The sequence below is a fragment of the Drosophila persimilis genome, unplaced genomic scaffold, assembly GCF_003286085.1.
Source record: "Drosophila persimilis strain 14011-0111.01,24,50 unplaced genomic scaffold, DperRS2 tig00000002-arrow-pilon, whole genome shotgun sequence".
In the NCBI taxonomy this organism is placed as follows: domain Eukaryota; kingdom Metazoa; phylum Arthropoda; class Insecta; order Diptera; family Drosophilidae; genus Drosophila; species Drosophila persimilis.
In genome coordinates, this window is record NW_020825289.1 from 22,258,061 (window position 1) to 22,283,458 (window position 25,398).

The 25,398-nt window shown below is 46.6% G+C and overlaps 7 protein-coding genes across 8 annotated transcripts; 2 read left to right on the top strand and 5 right to left on the bottom strand.

Annotated features, from left to right (window-relative positions):
- Window positions 1-26: 26 nt before the first annotated feature.
- LOC6601610 (neuronal acetylcholine receptor subunit alpha-10) lies at window positions 27-2,404 on the bottom strand. The gene is made up of 8 exons (XM_002026610.2): window positions 2,047-2,404; window positions 1,840-1,971; window positions 1,611-1,763; window positions 1,347-1,534; window positions 753-1,284; window positions 555-695; window positions 303-469; window positions 27-234 (listed from the first exon to the last, which is right to left on the bottom strand). Exons 1-8 carry the CDS (start codon window positions 2,357-2,359, stop codon window positions 112-114), a joined length of 1,749 nt encoding a protein of 582 aa, XP_002026646.1. The 5' UTR covers window positions 2,360-2,404; the 3' UTR covers window positions 27-111.
- Window positions 2,405-2,603: 199 nt separating this feature from the next.
- Window positions 2,604-5,374, top strand: LOC6601611 (golgin subfamily A member 2). Its single transcript, XM_002026611.2, has 4 exons — window positions 2,604-2,728; window positions 2,812-3,840; window positions 3,915-4,427; window positions 4,483-5,374. The coding sequence occupies exons 1-4, from the start codon at window positions 2,672-2,674 to the stop codon at window positions 5,224-5,226; spliced, it is 2,343 nt and encodes a 780-aa protein (XP_002026647.1). The 5' UTR covers window positions 2,604-2,671; the 3' UTR covers window positions 5,227-5,374.
- Window positions 5,375-5,424: 50 nt separating this feature from the next.
- LOC6601612 (shugoshin) lies at window positions 5,425-6,702 on the bottom strand. The gene is made up of 2 exons (XM_002026612.2): window positions 6,244-6,702; window positions 5,425-6,184 (listed from the first exon to the last, which is right to left on the bottom strand). Exons 1-2 carry the CDS (start codon window positions 6,700-6,702, stop codon window positions 5,438-5,440), a joined length of 1,206 nt encoding a protein of 401 aa, XP_002026648.1. The 3' UTR covers window positions 5,425-5,437.
- Window positions 6,703-8,160: 1,458 nt separating this feature from the next.
- LOC6601613 (low-density lipoprotein receptor-related protein 4) lies at window positions 8,161-9,035 on the bottom strand. The gene is made up of 3 exons (XM_002026613.2): window positions 8,915-9,035; window positions 8,679-8,869; window positions 8,161-8,559 (listed from the first exon to the last, which is right to left on the bottom strand). Exons 1-3 carry the CDS (start codon window positions 9,033-9,035, stop codon window positions 8,308-8,310), a joined length of 564 nt encoding a protein of 187 aa, XP_002026649.1. The 3' UTR covers window positions 8,161-8,307.
- Window positions 9,036-9,892: 857 nt separating this feature from the next.
- Window positions 9,893-25,080, top strand: LOC6601616 (WAS/WASL-interacting protein family member 3). 2 transcript variants are annotated; one of them, XM_026986472.1, is made up of 10 exons: window positions 9,893-10,141; window positions 19,248-19,659; window positions 19,731-20,032; window positions 20,369-20,523; window positions 20,778-21,170; window positions 21,379-21,509; window positions 21,584-22,056; window positions 22,586-22,714; window positions 22,802-23,102; window positions 24,623-25,080. In XM_026986472.1, the coding sequence occupies exons 2-10, from the start codon at window positions 19,248-19,250 to the stop codon at window positions 24,958-24,960; spliced, it is 2,634 nt and encodes an 877-aa protein (XP_026842273.1). In that variant the 5' UTR covers window positions 9,893-10,141; the 3' UTR covers window positions 24,961-25,080. The 2 variants fall into 2 exon arrangements, with proteins under 2 accessions (XP_026842273.1, XP_026842272.1); XM_026986471.1 differs by lacking the exons at window positions 19,248-19,659; window positions 19,731-20,032; window positions 22,586-22,714.
- On the bottom strand, window positions 15,819-16,907 carry LOC6601614 (microfibril-associated glycoprotein 4). Its single transcript, XM_002026614.2, has 3 exons — window positions 16,724-16,907; window positions 16,155-16,665; window positions 15,819-16,087 (listed from the first exon to the last, which is right to left on the bottom strand). Exons 1-3 carry the CDS (start codon window positions 16,905-16,907, stop codon window positions 15,901-15,903), a joined length of 882 nt encoding a protein of 293 aa, XP_002026650.2. The 3' UTR covers window positions 15,819-15,900.
- Window positions 17,322-18,371, bottom strand: LOC6601615 (ficolin-1). The gene is made up of 4 exons (XM_026985664.1): window positions 18,294-18,371; window positions 18,176-18,237; window positions 17,551-18,120; window positions 17,322-17,475 (listed from the first exon to the last, which is right to left on the bottom strand). Exons 1-4 carry the CDS (start codon window positions 18,351-18,353, stop codon window positions 17,322-17,324), a joined length of 846 nt encoding a protein of 281 aa, XP_026841465.1. The 5' UTR covers window positions 18,354-18,371.
- Window positions 25,081-25,398: the final 318 nt, after the last annotated feature.

The following is a 25,398-nucleotide window of genomic DNA, read 5'->3' on the forward strand; positions in this document are numbered from 1 at the left end:
TTCTATCTGAAACGAACCGAACCGGATCTGTCTCTGAATATTTCGTATTTATTAAGAACCCATTAATAACATATCTCTCTCACTGCAAATAAAGGAAATTCATTCGATTTTTCAAACGCCGCTTGTCACATTCATCACTGCGAACGCAATGCAGACGCCAATGAAGCTCAGATTGTTGAGGATCTTGGCCAAGTGGGACCAGGGTTTCTCCTGAATGTCACAGTACGCGTTCGACTGAAAGAACAGAACAGAAAGACTATGTAGATTGCTTAGATGAAAATGAAATGATTCGATCCGCTCACATCCGCATAGCGCAGCCCTAGGACACAGCGCTGGAGGTTCGAATTGATCAAGGATGCAAGCAATGCGGGTGCCTTGTTCCTTGGCGGATAGCGCTCCAGCCACATGATGCAGATGTGCAGGATATAGCAATAGCAGCTGACAATCATTATGATCTTGTAGTCTGACACTACAAGAAAGAGAAAGAGAGAGAACCAGCTTGTAGTCCCTGAGATCCTGATATCTGATAGAACCTTGCAAGAAAAGCGGCTTACTTAAGGCGGGCACATAGTGCGGAGAGGCGTGGCGCGTTATGTACATAAGTCCCCAGGCAATTATGAGGAGGGCAATGAGTATGAGAGCACTACGTCGGGTGGAGCGAAGCACAAACGATAGGATAATGAAGATCTCGCAGGCTGCAATGGAACAACATATGATGGTTTATAGTTATAAAATAAAAGTATTTCCCATACCAATCAGCGGCATATAGAAGACCGTCATATAGAAGGAGCTGTTCCGCTGCAGCATGAACTCAATGGCCACATCGCCCGCCATCGTCTGGAGCATGCCCTGGTCCGAATATCGACTGGCCGAGTCGTTTCCCAGATGCAGCACTGATAAGCCGATGATTGTCCAGTCTGATGGCGTGTTCACATGCTCATTGGGTGCGATCGGACTGCGCTGCCGTTCGTATTTTAGGATTATGTTGCTCTGACTTGGCTGTCTGAGCACGCCTAGCTCCACGTCGCACGCGATGTGCTCCTTCGGCCAATTTCGTGCGCTGTCCACGCACCAGCTGGATAGCTCCAGGTTGCTAGCGTACAGGGTGACATTGCCATCTGAAAAGACACGAAGCTCGTAGGTTTGGAGCGCCTCCCCCAGGGAGTCCATGGCTCCATTCAGCACTGTGAGCTGCGGCGTCCAGATCTCCAAGCGGGGATGCTCGAACGACTTCAGTTGTCCGTATCGCTCTGGATCCCAACGCAGACGGTTATCCTGCCAATGCTGTGGGTAGACGAGAAGATAAATCGATTTGTCTAAGGTCTAGATGCCGTTTCTCTTCCAACCATCATCAGATGCATTCGGGTGCGGAGCAGAGCATTGGCCTGCTCGTAGGCGATCGAACGCGCTTGGAAATGGAACGCAATCGATGTTAGGTTCACCGGAACACTCGTATTCTCGCCCTGGTATATGAGATCCGCCAGCAGTTTCTGCTCCCATGACAGCGCAGGCGTCTCCTTCGATATTTCCTTGTCTTTAATGATGTGCAAGCAAAACAAGAACAATCAGAATAAGTGGTCAGTCCGATCCTGTCTTGCTCAGGAGCTTACCGAACCCATCGAAGGAGCAGTCGTAGAACCAGCGCGCAGTGTTAGTACCGAAGGAGCTGAAGCTTATGTAGTTGATCGTCAGGGCCGAGGCGTCCATGAACTGTAGCAGTGGTTCCGTTTTGAATCCGGGTATATAAACAAACAGCTCAGCATCTGTGGAGGGAGGGACGATAATTAGAGGAAGTGACGCCTGAGATAAGCACTTTGGATAGGCAGAGACGAGCCTCACCCTGGGTTTGCACAATCTCTATTGGCGTCGGCTCGAACACAGATAATAAATTCCGATCTTGATTCGTCGATACACGTCGCAGACCCATGGCCGTGCGGATGGCGGAAAACGTATTTCCGCCGGCTCCTATCACTGTAACAGAGAGTGGGTAAAAAGAGAGAGATTGTACGTCGCTAAGAGATCCCATTCAGTGTAACCTTGACATACCAATCTCGTACACGCGGTCATTGGGACGCAGTCTGTTGGTCACCGAGAGCAAGATATGCGCATCCATGCTGGTAAGGACATAGAACTTCAAGTGCAGGCGCTTATTGTTATTGACCTGGTTATTGTCCAGCGTGTGAACCATGAAGAAGTCCCGGTAGGCATAGCCCGCCTCCTTGATCGTATAACTGTCGCACGTATCCAGCTGGGCAAAGCTTATGTTATATCGGCCGGCTACCGTGTGGGCGGGCAGTGCCAGGCACAGGCAGAGCCACAGCCACAGAACAGCGCTGATAAGCCACGGAATATAATTCATTTTTCTTGCTTCCGTCCAATTCGGCGGTGATATCGTAATGCATTCAAAATCCAAATTCGACTAAAACTCCCCCCAAACCAAAACTGCCAATCAAAATTGCCTATCGCCAAGTCTGCCCGTATGTGGCCAAATGAATTTCCAGTGTGACCCCATAGCGCCGGAAGGTTTGTCCAAAACAATTTCCAGTGTGACCATCATCACCATCATCGGTATATTTACAACTAAAATTTTCTTGTTTTTTTTACAATTTGTGGATTAAAGAATTAAGTGATCAACTTAAAAGCGAGGCTGCTGAAGCTAACCTCTTAGGTCATGCCAGATGACACACATGATGCCAAGGCGCTGAAATTGGCCGCAGCCAGAAAGAAGGTAGGGAGATACATTTATCGGCCCTTGTGACGTGGACAACATTAAGTTTCGTATTGATTTTGATTAAAACAATATTGCTACAGCTGAAGGAGTACCAACAGCGCAACAACAACCATGCCGGAGGAGATGAGCAGGCGCAAACGGGCACCCACTCCTCCACCGTCAGCATCGCCAGCAACTTGTCCGAGCGTTCCGACAGCGAGGTGAATGTGAATGAAAATGGGGGAGGAGGTTCCAGCAGTCTGCATGTCCGGCAGCAGTCGGAGGAGGCTGTTTCCCTGGCAGCCTTGCCCACCCCCACGGCAGCTGCGCTCTTTACGCAGCCAGAACCGGACTCGCCCATATTCGCCCCGAATGGAGCCCCTAATGAATCCAATCTCCAGGCCATTCAGGTCATCATTGCGGAGAAGGCCCAATTGAACGCCGAGCTGACCAGAGCACGTGTCGCCTGTCGGGAGCGCGAGCTGGAGCTGGAGGAGCTGCGCACCGAGCAGGGTCAGACCAGACTGCGCCTTGAGCAGCTACAGCAGCACTGTCAGGGGCAGCAGGCCGGTGTGGAACAGCAGCGCCACCACAATGCCCAGCTCTTGCACAAGCTGACTGAATCGCAAGCACAAATCGTGGACCAGCAGTCGCACCTGCTCGAAATGGAGGCACAGCTAAAACAGCTAAACCTCCGTCAGGATGAGCTTCAGCGGCAGCTGGCCGAGAAATCGAGCGAACTGGAGATGGCTGAGCTGAAGCTGCGCCAGCTCTCCGACGAGTCTAACATCAATGCCGACAACCGCGTGGAGTCCCTCACCCAGACCCAATACATGTACGAGCAGCAGATCAGGGACCTGCAGGCCATGGTGGGCCAGTTGACGCAAGACAAGGAGCAGGCCTCTGGCCAGTACCAGAACTATGTCCAGCACCAGAACAGCGAGATAGCCAAGCTCAACGAGAAAAACTCTGAGCTCACGGAGGAGTTGCTCGAGCTGAGGGAACGCGAGCGGCAGCTGGTGGAGCACGTGAGTGGTCTGGAGCGCGACATACAGAAGAATCTGAGCCTACAAGCGCAGTTCAAGGAGGCCAGCCAACCCCAGACGCCTGCAGAGCCGCAAATCGATCAGGTAACCAAAGGATTTACAAAGCATTACAAAAGACAATATAATAGTAAGATGAGTATTATCTCGTTCCTCTCCAGACTACTTTGACAACAGAGCTTGCTGCTCTCAAAGAGCGCCTCAGTGACTTTGACTTTGAGCGACACGAGTTCCAGTTGAAGATCAAGTCCCAAGATGATCAGCTGCATGTAAAGGAAGCGGCACTCGCTGAGATGGAGCAGCAGTTGGATCGCCTGCAGGCCGAGCAGCCGGATCAGTCCAAACTCCTGGCCACCATGGAATCGGACAAGGTGGCCGCCTCGCGGGCCCTCACCCAAAATGTGGAGATGAAACAACAGTTGGACGAACTGCAGCAAAAGTTCGTCCAGTTAACAAACGACAAGGCTGAGCTGGTCATCCGACTGGATGCTGAAGAGTTTGCCAATCGGGAGATACGACACAATTACGACAGCATGGAGCAGAAGCTGCTGGCCAGCGAGGAGCGTTTCAAGTTCAAGGATGAAGAGATGATCCGGCTCTCGCACGAGAATGTTGAGCTCCAGCGCCAGCAGCTGATGTTGAAGCAGCAACTGGATCGCCTGCAGCACTATGAGGTGGGTAATGGCACACTTATCCATGGTCTGGTCATCTAAAGAATGTATTTCGCAGGTCAAGGCTTACCATAGCCAGGCAGGGAAGCAGCCTGATGAAACTGGAGAACCAGAAGAGAGCGAAATTAAGGATCATCACGAGCACCATTCACATGATCATTTGCACGACCACGATCACGGGGATCATTCAGACGGCCATTCACATGATCATTCACACGACCATGTCCACCAGGAGCATCACCAATTGTCACCCGGTTCTCTGCCCACCGCCGAGGCCGTGGAGAGGCTGCAGGCGCGTTTCACCACACTGATTAGCCAAGTGGCCGATCTGACCGAGGAGAAACACAGCCTAGAGCATCTGGTGCTTCAACTCCAGGGCGAGACAGAGACGATTGGCGAGTACATAGCCCTGTACCAGACCCAGCGACGGATGCTAAAGCAACGTGAGTACGAAAAGGCCACACAGATGCGTCTGCTGCAGGCCGAGCGCGAGCAGCTGCGGGAGAAGATCGAGGCGCTCAACAAGCTGGTGGCCAGCCTGGGCGTGGAGTTGCCCACCGACCAAGTCCAAGGGCAGCCGCAGACAGTAGCACTTCAGCACACTCCGAGCGAACAGGAGAGGCCTCTTACACAGACTCCCTCCAACGAAGACAGCAATGGGGAAAACTCGCAGCAGATTCTGAATAAGATTCAAAACATTATCAGCGAGATCAAAGAGAACACCGAGCAGCCAACGACTGTCCTCTCCGGCCATCCTGTGGATCACCTTAACTGCTGTCTGGGCAAATTCGAGGTGGTCTGATGTGGATGCTGCTCTCAAAGTGCAGTTATTGTCGGCCTACGTAAACCAATCTACATACTATATATATATATACGATTGTATTTAAATGTCCATCCTATCCCAATCCGTTTTGTACATGTTTCCGAATAAATACCATTTTTAATTCAAATATGTAAACGATCTAATCTACTACAAAAAAATATATACATAAGAACCAAAAATATATGTACATCTATTTCGAAGACTTTTTGGTAGGGAGGGAGTCGTTGCGCATTTTTGCATTTATTTTTGGCTCTTTATAGGAGGTGGGACGACACTTACGACTCGGGCGACCACTGGTGCTGCAGCTGGCACTGGACATATCTGCATCGCCACTGAGCGGGTCACTCGGACTAAGCGTGTTGTTAGTGGGTTTGGCACTTCCTCTGCCTCTGGGCCTGCCCCTGCCCCTGGCCACACTAACCGTCTTCTGATGTATGTCAGGGACCGGGGAGGGTAAAGGTGTGCTAGTGCTGCCAGACCAACTACCAATTCCATTGAACTGGCTCTGTCTCGGCGTCTCAATGGACAAGCTGGGCGAATGGGCCTGCCGCGGCTTCTGTATGCTCACGTCGTAGCTGCTGTCATTATCATGGCAGGGAATGGCCAAGACGGTCTTTTCTTGTTTGCCAGTCTCCTTGGGCACGTTTTCGCAAAGCCCGCGAAGGACTCGGTCCCGCCTGGATGCAGCGCTGATTGGGGCCTCTGCTGCATCTCCAACCTCCACTGACGAGGTATCCGCGGCATCCTCGCTGTCCGTTTCCTCTAGAATGGAGAAGAGGCTGTCAGCTTGATCACATGGAGACAGTGCCGCGAGTATCTCGTCGGGTTCACAGGACTCCACCACTGGAATGGTGGGAGAGTCCTCGTCAGTGTCTTCAAGGGCCCAGGCCATTTCCGCAATACGTCTTGGAGGTGGCGTAACTGCGCTATCGATGTTCTAAAAGTAAATATATTATTAGTACATTGAATCCGCACGGGCAAAGGCTGTCTAATTACCAGTCTGTGTGTATCCTCTGAGGCTGTGGTTGTATCCACATCTGTGGCGTCTTCTGTTATAATAGCGCTGCTACTACCACTACCGGCACGGACGGTACTGCTGCGGCGACGGCTGGGTGAACAAGTCACTGAAGATCGGGTAAGGCTACTTATACGACGCATATCATAACAAATTTCCTTGATGTTCGACCGTCGATGGACAGAAGGCGTGGTGTGGGTAACGCCGGTAAGAAAGTCCTCCTTCAGGTCCAAATTTTTGAGCAGGGTGCTGATGCCGTACTTCAGCTGCTTCTTTTTGAAGTCCATTTCCAGGACGTGAGACTCTCGCACCTCCAACAGCTCCGTTTGCAGACCGACGACCAGCTTTTTGTACTCCCCCAACTCCACACGTAGTTTCTGTACGTGGTCCATCAGTTCAGCATTCAATATTTTGTATTGCTGCTCTATGTTTGTACCCATTTTACATATATTTTCAGATTTTTCCAAGACGAGACGCTTAAATTAAATTGATACCGCGTTTATTCGAAGTATTGCAAATGGATTTATCGATCAAATATACCGTCTCATTTGAAAAATATACCGTAAATATACTGACGAATTCAAGTTCCATCATACATATTCCACGTTTTTTATATTCCGTTGAATAATTCTGTCTAACTAAAACGTTTAGTTCTACCCACATAATTTTAGGCCATTGACGAATAAATTTTCTACAAGATTGGTTAGTTTTTAGCTTCTATTGTATTTTGACTAGAACAAGGCTTAAACAAAATAGTTCAAGAAAAAAACAGTCTCAATGTTGCTGGTATTATGATGATGCGTGTATATGCCTTTGTACACCCTATTTCGTTGTTTTGATATGAAGATCTTGTTTTCCAAACTGTTTTTTAAACGTAATTAATAAAGAAATTTTCTCATATATATATGTCTAAATTCAAACATATGATAATTATCTTGTATTTATATACATATATCCTTATATCTTGGTCTCTGTAGAAAGACGATGAGCTGCAAAATATCGTTGTAATAGGTTTAAAGGTTTAAAAAACACAAACAATAAAAATCAAAAATAATCTTTATTCAATAAAAGTCAGAAATAATAATTATACTACATATAAAAAAATAAGAATTATACAAGAAAAATCAAATAATAATCATAAACTAAATGTTTTGATCCAAAAATAATAATTATTCAATAAAAATCCAAAATAAGAAATATTCAATAAAAATCAAGAATAATAATTAAATAATAAAAATAAAAAATAATAATAATTCAATAAAAATCAAGAATAATATTTATACAATAAATATCAAAAATAATAATTATACAATAAAAACCAGAAATAATCATTATTCAATCACAATCAACCTATTCTTGGTCTCTGTAAGAATACAATAAGCTGCAAAATATCGTTGTGATATTTAAAACAGAGACGAAGTTGGTTTGGCGTTCTTTGGAGACTGGGATGACAAACAGTTTTTCAATTCTATAACACCCATTTCCCCCAGGGTATGCCCAGAAACATTTTACGTGAATTAGCAAATTCACCAATAAATAATCGTTTTTGATCTTCCCTCGAATATTAATAAATGTATAGAACATTTAGCCACGCCAACATAGTTTTATCCAATTAATGCATCAATTTTCTAGTTGACTGGCATTTTTTGAATACTTTCTTTTATTGGATTTAGCCTAAAAACAGGTTTTAGCGAAAAAGGTAAAAAAAAAAAACGAAAGAGAATAGTCGTTCATATTGCTCAATTTAGAGATTCCGTTGATTAATTCTGTTAGTTCCATTAGTTCTGCCCTTTATTTTTGGCCGTTTATGAATACATTTTCTACAAGATTGGTTAGTTTTTATTCCTGGCTTTTGTATTGTATTTTGACTAAAACAATGTTTAAACAAAATAGTTCAACAAAAACAGTCGCCATGTTGCTGGTATTTGAAGAAATGTTGCGTGTAAGCCGTAGTATAGGCCTTTGTATTTCCTATTTCGTTATTTTAATATGAAGATACTGTTTCAGCAGACATCGTTGGCCAGCTCAACCTTTAACTGAGCTCCTCACTTTACTCGCGGCTGGGTACGCAAGTAGGCGAGCTGTCTGGTCCGACGCACACAGATCCCGATGCCTCTCGAGCTCTTGGACTGTTTCACCGGATTATACTCCGCTGCAGTATCGTCTTCGGACCTGGGGTCCTTGTAGACGGCATTGTGGAAGGTGGTAACCTGGCACACTCGTCCAGAGTCTTTTCGCTCCATCTTCATCCGCAGCTTGGTCGCGTTGCACCTCGAATGCAATGTCCAGCAGGTTCTCTATTGAATTTTTAAATTCTTTAAAAGGGCATGCTTTACGGCGTGCTTCACTGCGAGAATACATTTCAGTATGCAGTGATTTTTAGATATTTTGGCAGATATCGTGTCTTTCCACTCACCTTGTTGATGGGAGACTGAAATTCTCCTAGCCGCTTGCAGCAGTCGACCTCATCGTGGCCGTTGTCACAGTTGGTGGTACCATCGCAGGCCAGGGCCTTGTCGATGCACTCGCCGGACTGGCAGCTGAACTGATCCACCCGGCAGGTGGGACAGCCCACCTCATCGGACTTGTCTGGGCAGTCCTTTTGGCCTTCACCGCGTCAGGAGGCGGGTATGCAGTCCTTGTTCATGTCACTATTCCCCGCCACTGGGGCCGCGCACGTGAAATGATCTGGCTCATAGGCCGGGTACGCGCCGCAATTCTCCTTGTCCTCCAGCAGCATCAGATGCTTGGAGCACTTGGTGCGACTGTGCATCCGTGGTCCACACGGCAGTGATGTCGTTGATCTGCTGCATACGCTACAGCTCCGCGGAACAACGCTCTTTCTCCAGTCCGGTCTTGTCGTCCAGTCAGTACACAAAACCCCCCCAGGCGGCAATGCAAGATTACTTGCGAGATGTGCATGGAAACAAGGGTTTTTCTGTAGAGAGGGAACAGAGGATTACACATATGTCCAGAGGATGCCCATATTTGTTGCTTACTTGTTCTTTCCATCGATTCACTTGCCATGGGCATAGTAGATCATATCGGACTGTTGGTCCAGGGCCAGCGCTGTGACTTCTACCAGCTTGCAGGCCAGCTTCACACGCTCATTGCAAGCGACTCGGGCCCGAAGCTAAAAGATGCAATGTTTTAGAACCCAGCTGAATAGGAGAGAGAGCTTCCCCATGGCTTGAGTTGGCAGTGCGACAGCTGATCGCTGGTGGTGGCAGTTTCTCAATATTGATGCTGTTGTTGATTATAAAATTAATATCGATGTTTTCTCACCTCTAGCACTCGATAGTGAAATATCACAGGGAAGCTCGTGAAATTTTTCCACAGTCCATCTCTAGCAGCCAAGTCAAGTAAATTTTGTTGCTTCTCGAAGTTTGCAACGAAAATCCATAGATTCGCAGATCATAAAAATGTTGCAGCGTTAGTCCCTCGCCCAGGCAACAATCATAGCGAGATGTGCTAAGAAAACGAGCAGCGGGAAACGAAGTAATAATACAAATCTAGGCGCTGATTGCTCTTTATGTGGTTGTGTGCGTGATGTGAGTGAGAGTTCTGGTGTAGTGTGCGTGTGTTTGGGTAAAACCACAAAAAAATAGTCAAATTTGTTATTTATTGTAGTTTTTTTCGGCTTCTTTTACACTAAACCTTTGCATTTATTCGCGATCATCCGTTTGCCCAAAACACATTACAAATTCCTGCGTGAAAGAGAAGCCCGCGTCTTCTGAAAACTCTTTTGGAACCTGTATTCTCCACTTCCCTTCCCTCTGAGACAAATAGAATTAACTAATATCAAATCACCGACAATCGAATCGGACGAGAATTTCACTCAGAAAGCAGCAACAACTTAAATCCGAAACCCGCTTCAAGGTAAGTTTGTTTGTTTAACCCGTTCTTTGCATACATTCACACATTCTCATGTTCGTACACATATTCATGTACATACACCAATATGCAGAGCAGCTGTATTTGCAAATTGTAGAGTTATTGATAAAGCTTATCTCTCTGGCCTAGCAGCAACGGTATAAGATATCATAAATTATGGAATGCAAGCCAGGGAACCAGAGAATGGGGTTCCTTATCTTATAGCCCTCTAACCAAATAGCACCCAGTCAATTATATGCGCCTACATTTGAATGCAAGTTCTAGTTGTCCGTTAGGATTCGCCGAGTGCAAAGGAACATAAAAAACGTTTTAGATCTGGCTCCCTACCCAACCAACGTTTCGTAAGGGTGCAACAAACTTTAGCTTCTTTGATTTTTCTTTTAGCACCGACTGCACTTTACTTGTTTGTTGGCTGTCTGTCGCGTTTGTTTTAATCACATTAAGCAAAACGCCTGGCACGCGACGCATGACGAAAGCGGTGGCGACGTCGTCTGCAACCAGAACCAGGCATACCCATGCATACCACACCCCAGCGCCAAGCAGCCCCATCACTGACCTACAAAGAGTACATTGCACGCCGTCTGCTCTGCCGCGAAACTACATAAATATGTACATTTAGGGGTGGGTTTACACTTTTTTCCAGAGCTGCGAGTCTTATTTGTCAGGGAAACGCTCAATTTGATGAGACCGAGAAGTACACCCAACAGTGATTCAAAAATTGGACTCCTTTCCGTTGAAATGTCGAATACTCTTTGCAGCTGAATAATTGTATGGCCATCAGAGTTGGCAGGAAAGAGTCTCAAAAGGCCCCACCAGCAGTAGCACCAGCCGCCGCCGTCACTCAGACGAGAGTTCAATGTCATTGGCGGGGGGTAAGGCAGGACAGGAGACTGCCAGTCTATTGTTGAGCCTATTATCCCCTCTGTTCACACAGATACAAATACACGTATACACGTAAAAATCACGGCCAGAGCATAAAAAGGTGTATACATATATACATGCATATCGAGTGCTGCTGGAATGACACATGAATAGATCGTATGGAAGGGGAGAGGGCCGCGAGTACCGCCTGACCGGGAGAGCTTTTGTCAGCCTTGCGGGCGGCCATTTGTCAGCCAAATGTGGTTGTTGCCGTGCATGTTTTGTGGACTGCATCATTCATTCCCCCACATTGAAGTTTGATTGGCACGTAGCTGTAACGATTATATTTACTCTCTCTCGTTGATTCTCTGATTTATGCGGGATACTTCCTTGTGCAAGCTGGAACTGAATTGTGAAAGCACAGTAGAGACTCGGCCGCAAGGGACTTAAAGAGTCCCTCCTTTCCATAATGATATGTGGATCGTGTCCTCACTTTAACTGCAATTCCCTCATGCTGAGAGACGGTTGGCCTTTTGCTTCCTCAATGCAACTCGGAGCATGTGGGGGGTGGGAGGATGGATGACTCACTCACGGCTCGTGTTTGAGTTGGTTTACATCATTCTTGTTGTTGTCACATGCGTTTGGGTGTATAAGTGTATGCAAAGTGCCGAACCCAACACCGTTGTTGTCATTGAGTGGCGTTGCTGTCGCGGCTTCACTTTGCATTGCTCTCCTCTCTCCTCTCCACTCATCGTCATGTGTTTGCGTTAGTTATTTAAGCATTGTGCGACGGGGCTGAAAACCGCATTTTAATAAACCTCATCCCCAGCAACAGCAGCGGCAGCAACAACTACTACTACAACAAGTGCAACAATGCAATTTTGATCTGACTTTGTGTTTTGTTATATACCCTTGCACAGGGTACTTCTATTTTAAGCAAACATTTTTTTGGAAGAGGAAAACCCATACAGCTGCAATAGAAACGATCGATCTGAAAAAGTATCTAACGCTGCGGCGTCCAAAGAATAGTTTCTCTTGTTTTTGTAAGTGAATATGTTCCTTACGTCATTACACTCTTGCCAAGAGAGGGGCTTACTAAAGAGCTGAAGGCAGGTACATAGATACAGAGGTAGGTGCAAATATAAAGAGCGAGTCGCTGGACGAGCAGCAGCAGAGGACGGGAAGAGGCTGCCAATGATGCATGCAAAATGATGCCCGGAGAAACGCTTAGATCAGAAGTTCAGAAATTCAAAACGCAGTGTGTCTAAAAATTTGTGTGTCACATGAAATATATGTTATGTATGTATGTACAAATTTGTTTATGTATGTATGTATGGGATGTACTTTGAACTGCAAGCGACCCAAGGTTGTCGGAAGGTTGATGCTCTCTGAGTCCGACTCAGACACATATACATAGTTCGAAATAGGCATCTGGTAATCAGAAAGAATCCATGAAACAGACATTCACCCGAATTCGGAATAACTTGCAGATTTATTTCCGTTTGATCCCCATTGTTTTTCACTCTTTTCGAATACTTTACTCACCAAAATGTTTCTACGTCAAACTCTGCCTTGTATACTGATCAAAAATATTTGGCATAAGAAATGGTGTGTGGAGCGTGTTGTCTCTGCGTTTTCGGCTCTGGATGTGCTTTGCACTGCGATCACACACGAGTATTATAATCATGTGGCGTAGCTCTTGGAATTTCAATGAAATGCTGACCAGTCCCACACCCCGTCCATCCCCCTCTACCTGTGCATTGAGCCATGATGATCAAGAGCCACACAACTTGCTGCACGACTTGCAATTGAAATGTATATGTTAATTGTTAGTCCAACGGTTTTGGCTGTGTAATTGGAACTTGAGGCAGCCGAAGCTAAATCGGCAGAAGAAACAAAAGAAATTAAAAGCGAAAGTCTGTGCATACTCGTACATATGTACATAAATATGTATGTACCTATGTATATAAATCCGAATAAATAAATGTACATACATATATGGTGTGGATTATATTCACCAAGAATCGCTCAGAACAGAGACCACACCGCATGAATCACTGTGAAATTAACATTTCCATCTCAGACTCTGATTCAGAGAGATGTTTGCTTGACCAAATGAAGTGAAAGGAAACTTTAGATTAGATATGGACCATAGAATAAATATATATCACATACATACATATATGTACATATGTATGTATACGTCTTGTAAGATGAATCACAATAAAATGCAGAATGACAGATACATATAGGACAGATATAGCACAGGATCTTAATTTTCTGTGGTTCCCCCGAAACTAGAAATTCTCTCTTTAGAATTTAGTGGTTCAACGTAGCATATCTAATTTTGAAATCATTCATAAAAACCGAAATGTAAACACCAAAGAAACTTTTGCGGAAATTGCCAAGTAAACAAAATGATATGCCAAAAGAAGGAAAAGCTAAAGAAGAGAAGAAAACACAATGAAAAACCTCAAAAAATTGCCATCGTTAAGAGAACTAAACTGTCTAAACTGTCTGTTGACTAAACTGTCTCTTAAGCGTTGTTGCCACACATTTGATTATGCTTTTTCGCCATGCTCTGCTTTGGTTTTGCTTTGGTTCGGTTTGTCTTCGTTTGGGTCGTATCGGATTGGGTGGACACCTTGTCGCTGATACGGGGGGGAAAGGGGGAACTTACGCAACGTTTGCGGTGTCTGGATATTGTCTTACAGCGTAGTATTTCCAATAGGCGTGTTAAGCATTTAACACACAATATTTGACTTACATAATGGATATACATTTTGGACAGTCCCCGTCCAATGGCAATTTGTCGGCTTTTGTGTGTGCGTGTGCCGCGAATGGAATGCCGTAAAGAACGGAATGGTGATGATTCCCGCGATTTGATTCAACTTGATTCGATGTCCATTCCTCCCGCTTGAGATCGGGGGAACATAACAGACACACACGCCCTTGTTTATACGGACATTTGGGGCAATTAACTTGATGACAGTTTATTGGGGCAATCCAAAGCATGCTCGGATGGGGATGGGGATGGGGATGGGAATGAGAATGGGGATGAAGACCCCGGAAGGCACACCTCGAAAACGTTAATTGAATGTGTGCCAAATTGTAACGCAGGGAGGAGCGGAGCTAGACCGGACCTCAAATTATTACATTTTTTATGGCAACGTTTAGGAGTGGAGTGACTCATGATCGAACATACTATCAGCAGAGAAATACCTCAAGACAAATCGAATCATTGAACCTTTCCTATCGAATATTATTGGAACACACATATGTACATATGTATGTACATATATACTATATGTTGGATGGAACAATTGATCAGAATGATTAGCGGATCTTAATCTTAAACGGATACGACTATACACATAGAATATGACCATTGACATTTGTGTGCAACCAGACCCCAGAACCACCACCGAGCCAAAAAGCAATGCCCGCCGCGATAAAGATAAGATAGAGAAACTGTAGAAATACCTGGGGTATAATACCTTTAATTTCCAGCGAACTCGCACACGCCCATGAGTCATGCATCGTTTGAGTTAATATTTAATCAAGTTTGAGTGTTTTTCGATACCCAAAAATTTCCCATAAGGAAATCCATAGAGGGAATGCCTCTACCCTCTGCCATGTGGAGTCATCAAGCATATGTAACTGTACTGTGGATATCATAATCAAACATGCAAACATTCCGACTCAACGGGTTATGCCGAATTTAAATGAGTAAAACAACTTCATTTGTTCTTCGTTTGAAATGAAATCATTCTCGTGCCCACCACCACATCCCTAGATACTGTATATACGGACAACGGTTTCTCCGGGTACTGGGGGCCATTTTCCAGACACAGTAGCGTCAGCAGCTGTTCAATTAAGCGGCAATCCGACTGGGTGAATCAATCGCAATGAATCATACGCAGATTCCCCTGTGCTGTGCATCGGGGATCGCTCTGAGAGTGGACAGTAGTTGAGGAATGGCCACTGGCCAGGTTTGCACTGGACCTGTCCCACTGTGCCACTTTAATGAGTCGAGTCTACAAAATATTTCGCACGTTTCTACTCACACTCACACTCACGCACAAGGCTAAGCTTACGGTTAAGCGTTTTTTGCTGCTGCTTCTTCTGCGTCTCTTTCTTATTCTCTCATTCCCCATCTGGCATCTGGAGGAGATCATCGGTTTACAACGTTGATGACAGGTGCTGGGGATGCAATCGCAGTTTCTCTTTGTCTGTCTGTCTTCTGTCTGTCTCTCTCCCAGTCTTGCGTGTATGCGCTTGGCTCTATCTGTCTATCTGCTGTGTTGCTGTCTTGCGTGTGTGCATTTGTCACTGGCTTTGTTGGTGGTGCCTGCGGTTTTGCATATCGCAAAACTTGATTGGTTAATTGTGACGTCACAGCTGGCTGTCCTCAGCGACCTTAACAGCTAATTTTATAATTGTACCCACACGCTCTCTTCGCTCTCTCTCGTCGTCGTCTTCGTTAAACTCACAGTTATAACGCGGTACACTCGTTCTCAGGCTTGTCGTGAGTGCGCTCTCTGTGTATACAACACCCTGTACTGACGCACACAATGGAAAAAAGTGTCCTCTCCCTCTCTCTGGCTTTGCTTGGGGCCCAAAGTTGGGGCATCGCATGCGCAGCCGTTGAAGTTCTTCATTTCGAATCCGAGCCGCGAGCGGAGAGCAACGCGTGTTTCACTCATATTAAAAGAATTACTTTTGTTTTTGTCGTTTGTGTGTGCGGAAACCCGAAAATAAAAATAAATCAAAACAAAACCAAAAAAGCAACAGTGAAAACTTATCAAAATGTAAATAAAAGCGTAAATGCTGATAAAGTTTATCACCAAAAATAACGATTCAAATTCGATTGGAGCTGGAATTCAACTGAAATTGAGGCTCTGCCTGCTGTTCCTATGCCTTTGTATGCTATTGGAGCACTTAGGCCGTATCATCATCTGACTGACCTTATAGCCATAGTCGTAGCCCATCCAGGTCATCCAGCAGATGCCGCGGCCCGAGAGCTTCGCCTCGTACCTACCCCCATCCACGTACTGTCCGTTCAGGTTGCTGAAACCCAATAGAACCGATGGAAATTAGTCTCCAAAGAAGTGTTTAGACAGAGCTCCTCCCTCACCTGAATTGACAATCGTCGTACCACCAGGCCCCCACGTAGGTGATGGCACACCCGTGGCCCAGAACATCGTGGTCGAAGGTGGAGAACGGCATCCCCCTGTGGTAGCTCAACGAATCTCCGGCATCCCCCGAGTACCTGCCCAGAACCGCAAGCGGATACGAGGCGGAGCCATTGCCAATCACAAAGTCTTCGTACCTCGCGTAACGGGTACCGCCATAGAAGTCCTCCAGGTGTACGAGCAGCTCGTAGGGCTCGGCCGCCGTCAGGAAGTGCAGTCGCTCCAGACCCATGAAGAACTCTCCGCTGAAGTCGCCAAAGCCCTGGGCATACTCCTCCCAACTGCGATAGAAGTTCTCACTGCCGTCCTGGCGCCGCTGGATCACTGTCCAGCCCGATCCCGCCACTCGAGTGTCGCAGAAGACGGGAAAGGGCTCCAGTCCGGGAACTTCTATGGTGTGGACCCCGTTTGTGTTAGTGGAGGCAGCCAGGCAGGATGACGGATAGGCCACAGCTGACAGCAGAGGAGAGATCAATGCATGAATTCCTGTAAATGAAGCCTTTCTACTCACTCTCCTGAGTCATATTCTGTGCGACTACCGCTCCATAGATCTGTTTGAGCTCCTCAATTTGAGATCTTACGCTGGCAAGCACTGCCTCTGGTTTCTCGTAAGCAACTGCGAAATTACTCCGACTGCCATCGGAATGGTGGAAGTAAAAACTCAATATAGAAATGGAAATCCAGTATAGCTCCATGATTCTGTCCTCTCTGACTCGATTCTATCAATCTATTAGACTGGGGAGATAGATGTTCTATAACATTTACAAAACGATTTTCAATCGATTGCCTTATCAATTCATTCCGATTCGTAGGTCAAGTTTCCCTCGCTCGGCGCGATAATCTATCAGGAAGTTGGTAAAACTACCTATATACTAGACCATGATTTCAATGATATGTTCTATATAAGAATCTGATTTATATTCTCAGCCAATTCGCCTGGTGATTCGATGATGATTCAATGAAACCACATTTCGCATATTAATCGAGTACATGCAAATTGTTTACGACTCTCCGTTCCACACTGACTGATCTTCAAGCCATTATGAAAATAAAATATTTTATTCATTGAAAACCCGCTCCTCCTCTTCCTCCGCTGTCTCTCGCGTGAGTCATGGCTTTGGAATATTTCGGCACTTGGGTCTTATCATCATTTGGGTTACCTTATAGCCGTAGTTGTGGCCACGCCACGAGCGCCAGCACATGCCCCGGGCGAACATTTTCTCCTCGTACTTGCCGCCCTGGATATATTGGCCATTTAGATTGCTTTAGAGATCATAAATATATACTCGCATGAGATGATTGTACTATAAATGCACTTAAGATAAAAGAAAAACGTACCTATCGAGGCAGGCATTGTACCACCATCCCCCCAGATAGTAGAAGGCGCAGTTCTTGGTGAACTCCCGATCGTTGTCCCGATCGTATGTGGAGAACTTCATCTTGCGGTGCGATCGAAGGGAGTCTCCGGCCGTGCCCGTGTATCTGCCCAGAGCATTCATCGCATACGCATCCTCCTCTGTGCCGAGGGCAAATTCGTCGAATCTCGCGTGCCTCCGCTCCCCATCAAAATCCTCCAGGTGGACGTAGAGCTCGAAAGGTTCGAGGGCCGTCAGGGCGCGCACCTTCTCCAGTCCCAGAAAAAACTCTCCCTCGAGGTCCCCAAAGCCCTGCTTGTACTCCTCCCAGTTCCGGAAGAAGTTTAGGCTCCCGTTGGTGCGTCGCTGTATCACTGTCCACCCAAGTCCTGCCAATTGAGACTCGCAGAACACGGGAAAGGGACTCAGTCCCGGGACCTCTATGGTGTACAAACCGTTTTGGTCGATTGCTGCCGTCAGGCAGGATGTGGGAAGCAGCAGGTTGATGCTTTTCTGGGCTCTATTCGTGTGCTGTTGCAGTTCTTCCTTCAATCTGTAGAATGGCTGTGGTTCATTCTTCAGTGTAGCATTATTCTGTGAAAGCATACCTGGAGAGCAACGTATCTGCCTTCTCATAGATGGCCTCCAATTGTTCTACCAAATCCAACGACTGTTGGGGATGCCTATTCATTAAAGTTTTACTTTTTCTTTGGTTTGTGGACTTACCTCCGAGAGACGGAGACGAACGGCCAGGAAGCAGAGTGTGCACCAAATGGCGAACTTCATAGTGGAATTAAATATTGAATCGGAATTTCCAATGAATCTATTCGAATTGATTGAGAATTCCTATTTACAGAACATTATATGGAAATCACATGAAGAAACGGAAGAAACCCCCGTCTTATCAGTCGAGCTATGGAAATGCTTTGATTATAATTTCCTGATAACTGTTGGGGCTATTCGATTTCGCCTATAATATATTAAGAGAGCATCGCGACAACACCCATACACGTATTGTAAGATCTGCACAGATCACGTGGGATGGCCTCCGGCTGAAGGAGATGTGGGATGTCTGCCCGGTCCAGTTCCTGTCAAACTCTGCAGCTTCACGCGCCGCTTGAGCTTGAAATTTCTTATGTTGGCTAATACCCTTCCCAGTCCCAGAGAGTACATCAAATCTTTGATATATCAAATCTATGGACTGCTCCATTCGCATCCGTAGAGCACTGCAGGCTTCGGTGCGTGGGAATGCTGCTGCTCGCCGTCGCTGGCTGCTGGCTATCGAGGCGTCAATCTCTAGAAAAGACAAAACAAAACACGACATAAATAAATAATAAATAAAATAATAAGTATAGAAATTGTATTATTAAATCTCTGTGTTGGAGCATGTCTGTGTCTGTTTTGTGAGTCTGTTTGCGGCGTGTGGGTGGCGACAGCGGTCTCCGCGGTACCTCCGCTTTGGAAGTCTCTCGACGCAGAGCAGAGCCAGTCTTGAGCCAATGCCCCGACGAGGCAGACGCAGAGATTGTGACCAGAAGGGAAGACCTGATCAAAAGCGAGAATGAGACTAAAGAAAAGCTCTAACAAAAAAGTAGAATTGCTCTAAACATAAATCAAGAATATGTAGCTCTAAAGGAGCAACAAAATTAACCCCAAAAATCGTTATATTTGGAATTGCAGATGGCCATACCGCCACCACCGGGACCACCGCCACCGCCAGGGCCCCCGCCACCCCCGGCCATGGGCGGCTTGAAGCTGGGCGGCGGTGGAGGCAAAGGTGGTGCAGATCCCCGCTCTGCCCTCCTCAGCTCCATCCAGAAGGGCACCAAGCTCCGCAAGACGAACACCGTGGACAAGAGCGGACCGGCGATATCGGGGAAGGTATGTGGAGCAGATGCCGCAGCAGGAGCGGGAGTTGGAGGCGCCAAGCGAACCCTCAATAACAACACCAGCACCAGCAACAACAACAACAACAGCAGTAGTAGCAGCAGCAGCAGCAACGGCCTTGGCAATGGAGCCCCCAAATTGGGGGGCCTGTTCGAAGGCTACTCGCAAATGCCGAAGCTAAAGCCCGTGAATGGCTATCGCAGTAGGTTCACAAATGTTAATTCAAATTATATATTTCGATGCTCAATTGATTTCCGCTTTCCGCCAACGCACACGCACCTGCAGCCGGAGCAGCAGCAGCAGCGACTCCACAACCACCAGCCGGAATAGCAGCGGCCGCAATAGCACAGCAGCAGCAACGAAGCCATAGCCCCCCTACAGCCGTCACTGCCGCTGCCGCATCCAGCAACGGACCCATGGACTTCAATACAGAGCTGGCCATGCACCTAACATTGAAGCGCCAGAAGGCGCAGCAGAAGCAGCAACAATCGCCGCAAGCACCCAGCGGCACCCAGCATATCAATGCCACAGAAGCAAATCTGAAAACAAATCGGGGACCTCCACCGCAACCGCCAAAGGTGAGGGCAAGGCAGCCATGTACGGATGGACCCACAGACGGCAGAGTGTTTAAATATAGATCTCACCATATTAATGAAAGTAATTAGGGAGGAGGAGTGGGATAGATGTTAAGAGTGAAAACACGAATGCTGTTCAAAGTACTTCTATAGAAGAGAGCGTTATTTGTGAGAGAGGAACGATTGATCTTTGGAAAACAATAGAAAGCCTGTATAGGAATCAGTAGAAGTTCAGGAGCATTGACATGTGAATATTCTCTAGCTAGAATTCGTATTTGAAGAGCTCCCAAGAAAAATAATAATATCTAATCCATCTGTTGTTCTCTACCGCCATCACAGCAAACCAACTCAAGTGATTCGATATTGGAGCGCATGAATATCGCACCCCGCGCTGCCCTGCCACCAGCTGCCGCCGTCAAAGCTGCCTCGCCCACGCTCTCGGAGAGCGGCAGCAACAGCAGTGGCAGCGTCAAGAGAAAGGCGGGCAATCTGAAGTAAGTTTATGCTTGGATCCACCAGCAGTCCGGCACCTCCGACATTTGATACTCTTTTTTATTTTTTTTTTATTTTTGAAACTTTTGTTAAAATTCCACATTTTCTTTCTTTATTTTCGGGTGGATTTCTTTGCCGGGCATTCGTGGTTATCTTCCTATCCCACCCGCCCAACCACCCACTCACCCAAACCACACCACACCACACACCCATCACAAATACAAACTACAAACGACGCTATCCATGGTATCCACAGTATCTCGTTAGGGAATAGTTTTGTAAATAGTTCGATGGCAAAAACCACTGCGAGTGCTTCCACGACGTCGCTGAACTCGAGCAGAACGTCCTCGGCAGGATCGCTACGCAACCTGGCGCCCAATAAGTCAACTTTGTTCGGTGGTGCTGGTTCTTCTATTGGTGGTGGTGGTTCACAGCAAACATCGCCTCCATCCACGGCCACGCCCACACCGTTGCCATCTCTAGCGCAGTCCCATACGCAAACACAGATTCAGTCACAGCAGCAGAAGCCGGCCATCAGCTTTGGCAAGCCGAACTTTGCACCAAAGCCGCCGGGGCTCCAGCAGTTGATTCTGGTTAACGGGCAGCAGCGTCCGGCGGTGACGCGGCACCACAGCATGAAGTCGCCTAGGTATAGAGTACATTACGGTGCAGTAAACCCTAGCTAAGTATGCACACCGCTTGCTTCAGTCACCCCACGCTCCAGTCAGTCAATCCATTGATATAGTTTGGGTTTTGCTTTTGCTTATCTTTATGGCTTTCGATTTGCATTGACTTCTGGCTATAGCCCCGACTATTACCCTAAGCGCTACTAATATGGGTCTCTGCCTCCTCCACAGATCTCCGCCAGCGTCTGGGCCTATGCTGCCTCCCACCCTCCAGCATTTTGGGACGATGCGGGCTCCGCTCCAGCTGCAGGGCATCGACGGAAGCGTCGCCAGCATGCGCTGTGCCCCCAATCCACCAAAGTGTGAGTACCTCAAAGAAAATCGCCATGATGAAAGAATGGAATGATGTCTCTCCTCCTCCTCCTCCTTCCTGTAGCACGACCATCGGTGAAGCCTCCACCTCCGCCAACACCGGCGCGGAGCTTCTCCAACAGCAATCTGAGCAACATCGGAGCTGGATCATCTGCAGCGCCGTTAAGTGCCGTCAACACGGCCCTGGTGCAGAGTGCGGCGACTACGACTCAGGCCCCTTCGACTCCCATTACCCAACCGCCCTCCACTTCGAGTAGCAGTAGCAGCGTGGCCGCCCTGCGTGACCAGTTCCGTGCGGTTGGCATCGGGAACGGTATGAATGGTATGAACGGTGGGAATGGGAATTCCTCGCCACCGCTGCCGCCGCTGCCTACCCCAGCATCAGTGTCGTCGGCCTCATCATCGACTACGGCCAGCCCCAAGTCTTCGACCGTCCGGCCAATCATACTGAATGGGGGACCCATCATCAATCCACCAGCCCCGCCGCCGCACCGCAGCTGTCCGCCTCCACCGCCGCCGCAGCGACAATCGAGCACTGTGAGTAGCCAAGTAGCCAGAGTAGCAGTATCAGTACCAGCAACACAACAACAACAGGTTGCCCCAAATGGCAAAGGTGACAGTTGGCTGGCCTCCACCACGCAGAACAGACTTGGAACAGATATAAGGAGCGGAGCTCGTGAGCTACTGTCCAGAGAGATGAGATCGTGACGGGTATGGATTCTCTCTGCTGTCTCTGCTATTGGGGTTCCACCTGTTCAAATCAGTCACAGCGTCACGGCCATAACCTATCCCAAAGAACGTTTGCTTTTTGCGCAGTGCAGAGCTTACTCTCACTGCGCAGGCGCTTCTCCGAGCAGCTCCTGGCTGCGCACTTTTTGGGGCACGCCAGTCGTACTTTTTATAACTCACCTATTTTCGTGCCAAAGGGAGGGGGAGGTGGGGGAGATTGATTTTCCAAATGTGAGACGTGACCAAAACACACGACACACGACCCTCCATTCGCTTTGTTTTTCGGTCCATTGCTTGTCCACTGAAAGGCCGAGCTCTCATTGATGCCTTCTCCCAGAATGTTCGAGTGAAGCACTGGTTGTTCAAGAGGCTGTTCTCGCTTAGCAAATATCTGAAACGGAACTACTGCCACAGCCGCCCACCATTCAAGGTTATCAAAATGCTGATGCTCCACGGCAAGCGCAACGTAACTAGAGTTGTCCGAGATTACCCACGATACTCACGGTATCAAAAGCCACATAACTGACTCCGCTCTCCTCTCTCCATCTTGCAGGCTGGATCCGGATCAGGTTCGGGTGCTGGAGCGCCAGTGCCGCCACAGCGTCACTCATCCATACGGCCCAATGCCCCGCTGACTCCACCCACGCACATGGCCAACGCCTCGCATCAGTTTGGCAGCAATTCAGGACTGTCGGCAGGAGGAGGAGCAGGATGTGCAACTGTGGGCCGCCTGGTCATCGATTTGGAGACAAAGTTCGGGAAGCGATTCCACAACGTGACCGAGTTCCCCAAGCCGCCGCCGTTTCTTAATATACAAAAAATCTATCCTAGTCGAACGTTTAAGGCGAGCAACGGTATGTAGTCGTCTGTGAGCGTGTGAGTGTGTGTGGGTGTGTCTGTTCTGTGAGTGCTTTAAATACATGTGTATAGTATATAGAGATACACAACCACATACACATATGTATATGTTTATGTAACTGCGTTTATTCTTATATACACACATGGAATGCAATGCTGTTATATAATTATGTAATTGTTTCTTAAGGCACATGCTCTGTCATTTCGCATACAACGATTCTTATCTTTTATACATACAACTCATGCTATATATATATTATTTTAAACATGTATTACTTACTATTATGATTATGATTATTATTGTTTAACACACTGAAAACCCATCCAATCGAACACAAAGAAACAAACACATGAAAATGCATACAGATGTTATAATAACCAGGGCAGTTTTAGGAATCTTTTTTGGATTATTGTTGTTTTATTTTACTGTTAACGAGCCAATAAATAATGAATGTATAGAGAGTAGAAGAAGCTGGCTGGCTGCCGAAGCAGTCGAAGCGAAGAATGTTATCTTGTATATTGCATAATACTGAAGTTGAATAGCTTTATCCAAACACTATCTTTCTTATACCATCTAATGTTAAAGTTTGTTAAATTTCACAAGATGAAGAAGATAGGGAGATGAAGATCAGATACGATCGACATCTCCATAAAATATGTTAACGAAACGCGATATTACCACTAAGCACACACAATATTATTACGCATAGCTATAGACATATCCCGTATATATGTATATGTACTATGTGTGTGTATGTAAAGAGAAGTCCTTCCATATACCACCGTATCCCCCTCCCCCTCAATCCATCCACACACAACACATTTGAAATACATGTAGCGCATTCTTTTTAATTGTACTCCACTCCCGTCATATCTTTTATATATCTTACCTATCTGCACGCGCATCTCTAAATGCATATGCATACATAGGCATACACACACATATTATGTATATCCGACATCCGATGCGATGAATTTTAGTTCTAGTAACAGGCACACTACGAGTATAATTGTTTGTTTTAATTTTAAAGTTATCTTTTGGATGGAACAATAAACCAAAATTCGATTGGATTTACATCAACATGTAAACCATTTCATTTGTTTTGTATTATAATTTATATATAAAACAGAAAAGAGCTACAGGTGTTCCACTGTTCGCTGTCCGTTATACTTCATTTTTGTATTGGTTGTTATCTTCAGTGGCTCCTTCTGATATACCGAAGTATGTCATATAGTTTTGCATTCCTTTCGTCACCTGTTTTGTGTTTCTCTTCATTTGTGACGTCTTTGAGCTCTTCTTTCCACTGCATTTACACCTGTGGCAGTTCCTTTCTTTCCTTTCCGTTTATCATTTGTATGCTTCGTTGGAGTTTTGCCTGCGCAAACATTGATCAAGATATCACCATATCGATCCCATTGATCTATCTCTCTATATCTTGCGCTATCTATCCATTTTTTTAAATATATCTCTCCCCACTGCCTCTCTCCCTCTCTCTCTGTCTCTCTCACACTTCAGCTGCCGCCCAGACGCCTAGCAACAACAACAACAGCATCAACAACAACATTTCGGCTGTCTGCAACAACAATGCCAGCATAAATACCAATTCAATGGCTCCGGTGGGAAGAGGTACACTGCCGCCAGCACTGAAGCCAGCCTATGCACCACTGAAGAAGCATCGGGCACCTGCACCACCGCCTCAGGCAGGCGTGGCCGCTGCCACAGTGTCCGTAATACGGCAATCTAGTTTCTTGTACGGCGGCGGAGTAGCCGGAACGGCCGGTAGTGCCTCCTCCTCCGTTCGACCCCAATCACAGGCGGCGGGAAGTGTGGCGCGCAACTCGACGGTCTGCTGAGACGATCCATATCGTTGCCCATGAGTTGTACATAATGCGGATATACGGTGTGGCACGGTGCGGAGTGATTGTACTAAATTTTACGAAAGGTTGATCAAATAAAAGTGGAACAATACCAAATACCACTCTTCTGAGGGAACGAATCGAATCCCAATTTTTGCGCGCAACTCTCTGTAGCGTCTTCCCTGGCAGCACTTGGCAAGCAAGCCAATCCTTAACCATAGTTGTTCGTTTTGTATATAGGAAATAGCACCTAAAGTTAGTAAAATTATGAAAACAGCAATATAGCAGCCAGCAAATCTTTTATAAGTATATGCATTGTATCTCTGTATGTTTCAATACGATTGTATTGTATTTAGGAGCGCCTCTATATGAATATCTTACTAGACTGAACCTGTTAAAACCCAGCAACAACACAACTAATTAATATAGATACGA